This window comes from Chrysemys picta, chromosome 9 (assembly GCF_011386835.1).
Source record: "Chrysemys picta bellii isolate R12L10 chromosome 9, ASM1138683v2, whole genome shotgun sequence".
In the NCBI taxonomy this organism is placed as follows: Eukaryota; Metazoa; Chordata; order Testudines; family Emydidae; genus Chrysemys; species Chrysemys picta.
In genome coordinates this window covers 17,637,512-17,649,914 of record NC_088799.1, presented here as the reverse complement: position 1 = coordinate 17,649,914, position 12,403 = coordinate 17,637,512, and the positions used below count along the sequence as shown (strand labels likewise).

The following is a 12,403-nucleotide window of genomic DNA, read 5'->3' as shown; positions in this document are numbered from 1 at the left end:
ATGAAATGCTTGTTTACTGCTTTTGTATCCGAGTGTTCCCAGTTTAAGTTTCAACAGTGTCAAAATCCTCATGCAGGGTTATACCAGAAGCACAGATCTGGGATGTGTTGAAAGAAAGAATGCCTTCAACAATGATGACCCTGCTCATTTCTAACAAAACAAATAAAATAAAGAGTTTAAATTGTGTCCAAGCTCTTATTTCAACAGCCAGATTTGTCTTACCGCTGGCTCGTCTGCCTGCTGGTTCTCTATTTGATGCTCTGGTTCTTGCTGCTCATTTGCATTAATTTGGTCTTCTACTTCTTCAGCTTCATCTTGGTGCTGATTGTCCCTTTCATACACTGACAAAATTAATTATTAGAATGAGTATTACAGTCGCTCCTGGAGTCCCCAACTGAGAAAAAGGCCCCATTGTGGTAGGAGCTGTGCATACATGTAGTAGTCCCTGCCCTGAAGAGCTTGTGATATAAATAGACAAGACAGACAAAAGATTTAGCTTCATTTTACAGATGGGAAACTGAGAGACAGAAAGATTAAGTGATTTGCCTGAAATTACACCAGAAGTCTGTGGGAGAGCCAACAACTGAATCCAAATCTCCTGAGATCCAGTCTAGTGCCTTCACAAGGCCGTCCTTCTTCTCGTTTGTATATAATCATAACTGCACCCATATCTTAAGCAATACAACCATCACAAATCACTAATGAAACATAATCACTGATTTTAATTGTAAAGAAAATGCAGTGCTCTTATTGGAATCCAAAACCGCTATATTTATTTCTGAATGGATGAGACAATCTGACACTGAAGACAGTTCAGATGGGGGGAAAGAGAATTCAATCTCACCTCCATCCTCTTCGTGGATGCCTTGCCCCTCTTCTCCTTGTACAATATCATGGTCCATATTGTCATAATGAGCTTGTTGGCTAAAAAATTATATGCAAAAATACAGTTTCAGTTTCACAGAGACAGTTCTGGCTGCTTTTTTTTTTTTTTAAGGATTCCTAAGTTTACTTTCCTGTTAGCTAAGTTTTTCCATCAGCATTTGTAAAAGGAAATGTACATTATGGAACATTTGTGTAGGATACCTTACTAGCCTTTGCATCTGTTTTCCTATCTACAGAAATGGTGGGTAGTATTGGCTTATTCGTAGGGCTGTTATAATGACACAAGTTAGTGTCTGTACAGTGCTTTGAAAATGTAGGGTGCTAAGAAATGAAATCAAAGAGTCTAGTATTCAAAAAGCTGTTAAATAATGGTCCCAAAGCAAAGAAGTGATACACATGTACCTGAGCAATTTAGGCTTTGATTTGGCAAGGAGTTTGCTTATGTGACACTCCCTTTAGAATTGGGGATTTGGACAGTACTAATTCACTTCCTGGAAATAAGGCTTTTTTTTTAATGTTACTCATGTTAATATTTCCCTATTACTGTGTGTTTCAGAAAATATTTCTCTAAAGATCATTATATAGGTTTGAGCTTCAAAAAATAAGTGAAGGCCACTATTGGCAGGAGAGCAGAAAGAGTATTAACTGAAGACCGTTATTAAATGGGAGACTGAAAGGGGGCGAGGGGGAGAGAGAGAAGATAATCTACAGTACGTAGACTGTAAGCTAGGTTTACAGGAGCCTGATGTACACTCAAAGGTTCTGTATTTTAATAGGCTATAAAAATGTTTCAACATCACGGATATGAATCAAACCAATTTTTTTTTTAATAAAATCCAAAAAGTTAACGCTAAAAGTTCATCCTTAACTCATGCTATTAGCTACACGGAGCAAGTGATATTAGCCCTTCACTTTCACGAGCATCAAGTTCCCATGATATTATTTTAAAATATCGTCTATTTATGGGGTGCTTTTCATCCGAAAAGATCCTAACACATTTCAAAAACTGAAATTGTCTATGTACAGCACTGCTGACGTGTAGCTACCTCTGGGGCACGGAATAACAACCAGGTAGCACAAAACAAGCCACATGACTGTACTGGTAAAATATGTATAAACATCCAAGATACTAGGCATGTACTCGGGGCAGCTAGCCCCTCTTGCAGCTCCAACCTCAACAGCTCTATTTTTAGTGCACTAGTGTGATGACAGCTAGCAGGGTATGTCTCCTCGAGGTACAATTTACACTGAAGTGCAGACATACCCCATGAAACCCAGAGTGCAGATCTCAGCATACATGTAAGGGAAGTTGTTAACCTTAGCTGGTTTCTGTACTGCTCTTCTCCTCGTTCAGCCTCTCTCCGTAGTGCAAGCTCTTTTTCTTGAAGCTGCTGCTGCCGTAATAACTGCCCTTTCAGCCTCTGCTGGTGTAGAGATTCCTGATGTTCCCTTAGCTGTCTGGCTTCTTCAGCTCTTCGGGCGGCCAGATGCTGTTGTTCCAACTGTTCTTCATAGGCCAGTTTGTATCTTTTTGTTACACTCTGTGTCAAGAAGTGAAAGAAACATGTTTGAATATATACCCTTCTGAACCTGCCTTCTTGGGTACCTATTTCCCTTCACTATCGGAATGATTTTCCTGGTATAACGCATATTACCAGCAGGGGACGTGCTAAAACCACTGATGCCAGAAAAGTAGAGGTTGGGAGAAGGGGGGAGAATTATGCAGGCAATGGATAAGATGGAGAACAATGTATAAATAGCTGTTTTGTGATCATAGAGTCAAACTTCACTCTTGAAGCTTTCATCATCTTACTTGACGTTACACATTAAATGCTCCCATTATAATCACAGCTGCTTTTTTTTTTAAAGGGGAATTAGAATACCTGAGGCTGTGGTATAGTTTTTAGCACCATAAATCTGACACTGCCACAGTACTAAGATCTCATGTTGACAGGCACTTGACATATTTTAGAAAGTTAAAAAAATATTGGTACTATTGGCTGTCTGAGGCTGTCTGAAGGAGCATGGGAGGTAGGGTTGATCATGTGGTCAGAGTGCAGGTGAAAGAATCAAAGGTTTGTGATAAATGCAGTTTATCCTATGGCTATCTCCAATACATACCAACATATAGTACGTGTCCTCCAACCCACACTCCAAATACATCCTGTGTAATATCTGAACTAAATGCAAACTGTGCTGACCTACTCAAGCACAGTTGGGTAAATGACACAGCTTGAAAGCATCACCAAATTGTGGGCTTTGTTTTTGTTTTTTGGTACATTACTAAAAAATGATAGCCATGGAAGAATATAGAGATTATTGACAAAATTAGAATTCAATGGTGGTTTTATTCTTGACTGGAATGAGAGCTTGACTGGGTCTTAAATGAGAGACTAAACATTGTTTGCAACCAGGCACACTAGAGGCAGGTATTGCGCAATCCTCTGCCATTGCAGCCAAATCATAGCCTCATAGCCTACTATGTCCCTACCTGCCATTCCAGTCCAGAGCACCTCAGCCAACGTTTTCCCATCAGGCTTGAATTCTGTGAGTGTTTTGTTAGATGGATAAATGCATACGGGGCTTGGATGAGACCAACAAATAAATTGTTCTGCTTGAGACCTGACCCAGAATGCATTTCCAGGTCTTATTGTTTCTATTTAAAGCTCCCCAGAATATACCTTGCCTTTACTATTCATTAAATTCCCTTTGCTCCTCTAGGCATGTTCATCTTACAGCTAAAATGCTTTGTGAAAATATTAGCAAACACTTGAATGAAGAGTGTTTACTAAAGTTATACCAATAACTGAAAGGGAAATGTAATTGCATTTGCTATGGCAGAGGACACTTCAAATCTAATATTGTAAAGAAAATCCCCCAAAAAACTCAAACACAAACCTCCCCTCCCACAACCCCCAAGCTTTAGACTGGACTCAATGTGGCTTCCCTTTTGCACCTGCAGTTATTTGCAAGTGGAATTCATGTCATTTAGACATTTACACCCAATTCAGAAAGCACTTTATCATGTGCTTAACTTTAAGCATATGCTTAGAGTCCCAGGCATTTAAGTGCTGTGTTTTAAATGTTGCCTTATTCCTCAACTGCCTGCAAATCCAAATGATACTAATTACATCTGCAACTAATTGCAGGTGCAAAGCAGGGCCTGCAGTTGACAGGTGCCAGAAAGGGTGACTGTTGTTGAGAAGAGAATCTTGCACCTCTGAGTGAATGCGTTCACCCAGCACGTTGGCTGCTTCCTCTTTATGTTCCTGTTCTTTCCAGTCATGTTCTTCTGGTGCTTGATCCTGTTCTTCCACCAAGTTCTCAGGTTGCCCTGCCTGCTCCATTTCCTCTTCCTCGAGTTCTTTTTTGTGTTCCTCTTCAACTTGGTCCATGTGTTGCTCTTCATCTTCTCCTGCTTCTTGTTGCTCCTGAATATTCAGTTCCTTGTGAGGGTGACCCTCATTTGCTTTTCTGCTCAAATGTAAAGGTTCATCTCCATCTTCTCTTCTCTTGGAATTTATTTCTTCCCTTTCCTGTGGCTTCTCCTTATTCTGGGGTACCTGTGTAAAATGATATATTAATTCCATGATATTTCAGAGATGTCTACGTCTAGAGTCCATGACACTATAAAACATTTGCATGACTTCCATAAAGGCTTAATATTTTATAATGTTCATAAAAGAAAATGTCCACCTGTTTATTATTATCAGTGATTAGGTCTGATAATCACTCAAGGCCTCTTTCATGTAGACCTCAACGTGATCTGAAGTAGCAGCTAGACATCTGTCTACCTATTTGTATGTGTAAACAGACTCATCTTTATTAATATGAGCATCCACATTAATTGTTGGCACAAGAGGATACAATTTATTTAGGGCACAACATTGTGCCTGGAAAATTCAGTAGTTGCTGAATATCTGACTCATAATTTATACTCAGATTTGGTTATGTTCTAGAAAATGCTAAGGGTGAGATTTCCAACCTTGATCATGATGATCAGCACATTATTCTAAAAATAGAGTCTTATTGAAGTCAGTGATAACTTGTGGAGTAAAATATTACTCCACATGAGTAAAGGTGGCATAAATCAGCTATGTTCTACAATAAAAATTAAGGCCCAGATTCTACTACACTTACTCATGCTGAGTAGAATTTCACTCAATAACTAGAACTGATGGGCCTACTTCTGGAGTAAGGTACTACTCAATGTGAACATGGGTATCAGAATCTATTCCTTGGATCTATGCAACTAAAAAATGACAATAACATAAAATAACTCAACCCACTTTTAATCTAAAATGAAGCCCAAAATATTTATCTTCCAGTTAAAAAAAAAAAGTGTTTTATTTTTAGGCTTGGCAGAATTCAATTTTTATGTTTTATCATGGTAGTGGATAATATTGATGTTTATTTTAAAGCATTTTTTTTCAATTTTTATCAATATTAAATTTTCACATTTGCACAAAATGTGGGGTTTCACACAATTATTTAATGACAGATGCTGAGGTTCAAGAAGTTAAAGCTGTAGAACAGTTAAAACACAAGTTGTTAACATCATACGTCAAAATATGTCAAAAGTAAATATGTTTAAATCAAGTTCTCAAGCAACATTTTTCTTTGCCTATCTGTAAATTTTGATGTTCATATTACTGATATATAAATCTAATTCCTCCGAGCCTATTTATTTTGATTCAGAAATATTTATTCTCAACTTGCAGAGACACATGTCAAATAAGAGCTCACCCCCGGATTTTACATGTGAACCTGCACTTTTATTTTCAGGTAGCTAAAAATGTTTGAATTGTAAAATATTGAAAAGGTACATTCAGTTTTCTTCAGAATTTGTGTTTCAACCAAAACAATCGGGCAAATTCAACACTAATTGAATCTGCATTTTTCATCCAAAAAAGACTTTTGTCCAAAAAATTTCATCAACCCCTTGTTGAAAATCATTAGGGAAAAAAATTGCTGCAGCAGTCAATGATTTTCACCTCTTTTTGCTCTTCGGCTGCATTTTTCTCATGTGGTGGGAGGTCACTATTTGGAGGTGTTGCTCCTGCCACTGTCGCTTCCTGTGGAACATTTGGCTGCTCTAACTTTTCAGGTTGTCGAAAACTTGGCATTTTGTTGAGTGTGTCCTTCAGTTGTTTATATTCTTCTACCTGGGACTAAAATTGAAATATACCCATTGTACTACACCAGACAAGCATGTTATTAAAATACACACTCGCTCCGGAGTGAGTTTGTTGGCAAAATGGGTACACAGAATCACTCAACATGCACATCAGATCAAACATCAAGATTTTAAGACTGATTGTTTCCATGCATTAGATAGCCGTGATTTAATACGTATTCATCAATCACAGTGAACATGCAAATACAAACCACGCAGGAAAATCCCTACAGTACAGCGATGGCGATTAGTTTTTCATGCCAGGCAGAAGAAGAGCTGAAGGGAATGATTAAATTTTCTTTGCACACTTTAAAATGAAAGAAACAGAGTGCCATGGATTGTTTCTCATCTGCTCAGTAGCAAGAGATGCAATTCTTTTTAGAAACAGTAATCAAGTTTAAAAAAAAAGTCACAAGTGATTAAAAATTCTCAGCTATCTTCAACCTTTAGATAATTGGTAACAATAGACAAGAGTCAAGAGAAAATATTATGGGAGAAAAAAAATCAATCACGCTGGAGCAACTTTAATGGAAAACAACAAATAAAGTAACAACACTTCCACTGGTGGAAGGGAGTGAGTGGGAAGGGAAAAGATAAATTTAGAGCTGCTAAACATCCCTTCAGTAAGTAAGATGTCAGGGATCCACTTCTTTGCAACTGCACTGATGTTTTTCAGGCCAATGGAAGATCTGTTCACTTTCAGCAAGCTACCCATGCTGGACGTTCAGGCAGGATTGGGAAACTTTTCACAAGCCACTCCCCATAAAGCAGGTGTACAAGAAAAAACCATTCAACTCAGAAAGCAGGGTATTTTCAGAAGGGGCATCTTTCATAACCAATTACATCTATCAGATACACGAAAGGTAGTGCCTAGCACTGCAGCTTACCATTTACATATAACCCCTCCACCTTCTCCTGTTCCACTTCCCCTCTCCTTGTGTTAAGGTTTATAACTCTGTGGGAAAACATTTAACACTATTTGGAGCTAAAACTTGCCACACAATCACTCAGCTTTAAACAACTCTTAAAAATCGCTCAAAGCACTCTTTCTTGTTGGAGGGGAAAGAGTGGGTTCTAAAGGCATCAGATTCTCTGTTACTCTTGTGAGGAACTACTGATTGGGAGTAAATAAAATGAAATGGTTCAAGTTATTATTTTGGTAAAAACGCCAACATTTTTTTGGTGATTTAAAAAAATAAATAAATCCAAATGAAGGTTTAGCAATTGGCTACAGTACACACCCAGTGACTGTGTAAGTCCCTTGGTGTACTTGATATAATATCATAACAATCAATAGTACATCAGACAAACATGATGCATCATATCAAATCAATATATAATCTTGATACAAAACAAACTCCACAGTGCTACAGATTGACATGATGCAGTATGTGATAATAGGTCCGAAGTTAGACGCACCTCAAAGCATCTTCAAAACACTATGTCATCGATTAAAAGGGACAGGCCTAAACGCAAAGTAGAATGTGAAGTAATTACAAGTCTGGCTTTTCTGGAGGGAGGTCTCACTTTCTCTGTGTCCCCCTCCTCTGCTTGATTCATGGGAGTCTCTGACTATGCATTTTACAGAAAAGATTAAAGACAATGTTAACTACAGTCCTTGGATAAAACTGGAATTAAGGGTCTTAAACATAAAAGGTTATCCTTGAATCTAAATTTCCTTTCCCCTTAATGGCCATAAACCAGAGATTACTATATACAGGATATTCTTAACCGTGTTTTCAGTTCCTCCAATTCAGGACTCAAAGGTTGATGCTATACTCCACCCCACTACACAAATCATTCCAAGCTAAAAGTTGTCATCCAAGGTCTTAGCCTAAAGGGAATTAATATTGGCATGAAAATAGAGTTTATAATATATATTAACTTTTCTGGCTCTTTGAGCTATAGAAATCCACATAAGTGGTGGTACTTTAAAGATTCAAGTCACAAATATTAGTGTAGTGTTGACTGCTGACATTATCCATCCTTTTAAATATCTACCACATGTCCAACAATGATAGGGTGCCTTTTTGAATGGTTTGTCTGAGTAGAACTGCTGTGAATCCTTTCTTCAGCAGGTTTGCAAGAAAAGCAATGCAAACTGTGTTAAGTATCACCTGTTGATTTCACAGAATTCACAAGATGTATGAGTACGCTGTTTAATAGGATGAGTGTAACATTATGTATGTGGACAGATAAAGTCTAAAGAAAAGCAAGTGCAGATTTTGTGTTTAAGGGGACGAACCATAGCCCAGCGTAATCAATGAAAAGTTTCCTATTGGCTTCAGTAGACTTTGGCTTAGGCCCTAGGTGGGATTACAGGAGACCTATTTTTGAAGAGTTTAGCAAACAGACCCCTGGACTTTAGCCGATAGTGGAAGAAAGATTATTGCCTGCTACTTTGAAAAATTGGCTTCCAGCACATATTGCTATCTGAAATGACATGTCTTTACTTTTTTCAGTCTGTGAAATCCAATTATGGAAGCACATCAAAACACTGGCCTGTCCATTAGTATATAACCTACCTTCAACAGCAAACAGAATTTAGGAAGGAACACTCAATCCTGTAGCTCCCACTCAAGATTCCAAAGATTTTTATAGTATTTTTTTGACATACACTAGATTCTTGTTTTCCTTCCTGATCCACTCTTTTGCCATACTAATCTAAAGGTAGGCACTACCATCCTAGCTTCCCCCAGAACTTTGCTTTTCATCATTATCCTCCTTGATCTTTTGGTAATAGTTTTCCCAAGATAAGCAGCAGACCTATACCTCACTATTGGGACATGTGGCTACTACTGGAATAGCTGGCTGGCTGTGTAATTTGCCATCAAGGTAATAGCTCTTTATCTTGTATATACAATTTTTTTAAACTTGTTAATGCTCTTCCTTTTTAGTGTCTCCAAAGCCCATGTGGTGTTCTATGTTCCTCCATGCATACTCTGTCTCTACTGCACCAGCTAGTCCTTTACACTCCACCTGCTTTGTTATGCTAGCATACACAAAGCTAGACCACATAGGCTTTTTAAGTGAACCAGTTCTTTAAATGTGATGTGTTCCTCAAGTGTCAGAGCCCTGACACCTTGAGTTAACCAAAGTTCTATAGGAGAAAGAGAAAGAAAGGAAAGCCTTCTGCAATCTATCATACGTGGAAAGATACCACTCTTATCAGTAATTCATATGCTCAGTTGGACCTATAATGGAGCTGTCAAAGACCAAAACAATTATTTAATTTGCTATAATTTCAAATTTAGCAGAAGCACTTCAAGGCATGCATTTTTCCCTGAGTGTGTAGCAAGGTGTTAACTGCAGATTCCCATGCAAAAAGCTGCATGCATAAGATTATAGTCAGTTGAGGTAAGATAAAAAAGTTCCAGAAAGATTAAACAGATCTCATAAAAAGGAGATCTGATATTCTGTTTTCCTTTCTGACCTGTGCAGCAGCTAGTGCACTCTTGTGGTCTTCCAATGTCACTACAAGCTGGTCATGTTGGGAGAGTAAATTCTTATGCTGTTGCTACATAAAAAAGAAGAATGTTACGTATTTCATATCGTTTGTTCTGGATTGCACCAGGTTAACCTTAAATTGAAATATATCCCCACAGATCTTTCAAACTTAAAAATCCTAACTGGGAATAACACGCACTTTGATTTTTTTTAATGCGTGTTTAATGTGGAGTTCAATATCAGAGTGTTAGCAGCAAACACCAAATTTAAAGCCAGAGTTTTGTAACCACAGTTGAAAGTTGGAGCAGATGTGGAGAGATAGGACCTAAAATGGAATACACTTCAATATTAACATTATTTACCAAAAGACAAATGACCGTTTATTAAGAAACCTTTCCTTTTGCAAATAAAACAAAACAGAATTTTAAAAGCCCAACAATCTTATATACAGGGCCATTTCAAAACCATGCTGGATCATTTGATTCTTCCTCTGATCCCATCTTTGTATTCACCATCATTCTTTTAGCATTGTAGAATAGCTAAAGTATAGTTGGCAAGAAATAAGTAATATATTTTAGTCATGTTTTCCAGAAAAGTTAAACATTTCCATCATAACCTACCTCCAAGTTGTTGAAATAATGGCAAAGCATTTCACATATACTAGGAGGAGGGTCTATTTCTAGGGAACAGAAACCAACCTTGACATCTTGTAGCTGGGTATGAATATCTTGGTGTGCTTTTCTCAGCTGTCTATTCTCCTCTCGCAAATTATACAGAGATTCTATTAAAAACAAAACAGAATGGAAAGACTGAACTCAATCAGATTTATGCTTTTGTAATTTTAATATCACAAGTTTTAAAGTATTTGCTCTTAAATACTATTAAAGCCTAATTCAAGATGATGTACAAAATAAGGATTATTATATAAATTGCATAAAATACCACATAACTGCAGTGGTAAAACACATGAGATCAGTGCACAGAGATCAAAGGAGCTAGTGCTGACATTAATGTGTTGCTCTCATCCCTATACAAAAACACAACCTTAAACTTTCAAAGCCAAGTTCATTAAATCCAATTCATCAGTTCCTAGATTAAATTTATTTTTGTATGACCATACTTTCATTTCCTGGCTGAGGGCAGGGTCTAGTGGTATGTCCTATATTTAGGAGGGGGGATTGCAAACAGCAGAAGCTTCAGCCAGGATCCTGGATGCTATGCTGGGACTCTAACAGAGTAATAACCCCCCAGCCATCACCTCTCCAGGCTGTATGTGGAGTCTGGAAATTTTCTCCCCTAAGACTTAGCAGTTTAATTAGAAGCAGTGACCAGAACTCAAAGGGGATGGAAGTGTGGGATGGAACTGGAAAGTGTGGTAGAAGAGGAGTGGATGCTACCACTAAGAAGGAAAGCAGCAGCATGCCAAATCCAGCCTTCTGCTTCAGGGTTCTGTATGGGTTGGCACCTTTGATTTGCTTTGAGCCACCTCAGGAGCTAGGAAGCTGGGATCTTTCTCCCATCTCTTAGGCAGCTCCAAAGCTGGTAAGTGTGTTGGTGGGGCATGGGAGAGTGTGGCAATAGCCCTCTAGTTTAGGAAGAATACAAGTCCAACCTTTTGTTCTATGCCATTTATATTCTAAGATCCTCCTGACACGAAATGGGACACTTAGAGAAAAATAAGTTATGCTTCAAAGTACTTTACATACTAACTAATTAGTTCTCACGTCATCTTTGTGAGGTAGATAAATATCCTTATTTTAGAGAAAAATATTCTAATATTTTACAGACAGGGAAAATGAGGTAAAGAATGTGAAGTCACTTCACCAAGGGCTCATAGTTAAACTGACAACAGAACTAGCAACTGTGTTTTCATCAGATGTTGGTTGTTTAAGAAAGAGATCCAAAATCAGGCCCAATTTTCCCAGTTTTGAATGTGGAGGCAGGTTCAGAGCTGAGCATTTGAATCCAGCCCCCAACATTTGAAATGTTTCAGGGCCAGGAATCCTGCCCTATCTGTAATCAAGATAGAGTCAAAAAAGCAAAACATACTCTAGTTGGAATTCTCCCAAAAGGTCCCAGAAATACAGGATTGAGAAGCCCAGAGATATGAATGGCAAAACTCAGTAGCAAGAACATGTAAACTGACTGGTAAAGGAGCAAATGCTGAGTGAGCATGAATGATGACCTGTTATGCTCAGTGTGTGTGAGTGCGCATTTACACGCATGCCCAACTCCACTCTCGGTCACACACACCAGTATTGATTTCTACGTTTAAAAAGCAGTGGCAGGTGAAGAGTTTTAAGCTGTGTAGTATGACTGAGTCAGGCTGCATATACCCTTTAGCTTGGAAAGTTCCTGCTCTTTCTCTTCTTGTATTTGTACAGATTTCTGCTTGTGATCGCTGAATGTTCTTCTAAAGTCTTCTCCTTGTTTTCGGTGTTCCTCCTCGAGGTCTGCATGCTGTTTCTTTAGTTCTTCATGTTGACTCTGCAAATGCCAAATTGAACACTGGAAGGAGTTCTGCACCTGCATATCTGGCTATTATCATCTTTGGCAATTTGTTAAATCAGATGAATAGCAAGCATTCATAACAAGAAGTTTATTATTCAAATCCTGTACACTACAGTTCCTACTCAACACAAAATTGCCTCTGTGCCTCTGTAGCTCCTTGTTCTAGGGACTTACCATCCCCCTTGGCAGCTGTTATATCCCTCTGAGAACTGCTGAATACACCTTCTCAGAGGCAGAATCTCACCATTAATAATCTGGATCCACAGCAATATTAGAAGTTAATATTGTCAATGACTTGTCTGCTGCTTCTACAGCCAATCTGGAATATTACCTCTATTGGAAACCTCAGAAAACTCTTTACAGCATACTCCCAAAGGTTTCTTC

At 38.2% G+C, this 12,403-nt stretch overlaps 1 protein-coding gene across 4 annotated transcripts in view; it reads right to left on the bottom strand.

The window, feature by feature from the left end:
* Positions 1–12,403, bottom strand: part of GOLIM4 (golgi integral membrane protein 4) — a 66,478-nt gene that overhangs the window by 9,699 nt on the left and 44,376 nt on the right. For 2 of the 4 annotated variants that reach the window (XM_008164982.4, XM_065557819.1), the window contains 8 exons: positions 11,845–11,995; positions 10,207–10,289; positions 9,495–9,578; positions 5,880–6,056; positions 4,104–4,448; positions 2,203–2,426; positions 845–924; positions 223–341 (listed from right to left, as the gene is read on the bottom strand). In XM_008164982.4, the coding sequence (XP_008163204.1) occupies positions 223–341; positions 845–924; positions 2,203–2,426; positions 4,104–4,448; positions 5,880–6,056; positions 9,495–9,578; positions 10,207–10,289; positions 11,845–11,995 (1,263 nt within the window). The remainder of the gene's footprint in view (positions 1–222; positions 342–844; positions 925–2,202; positions 2,427–4,103; positions 4,449–5,879; positions 6,057–9,494; positions 9,579–10,206; positions 10,290–11,844; positions 11,996–12,403) is intronic. The other 2 variants (XM_065557817.1, XM_065557818.1) reach the window with 2 other exon arrangements.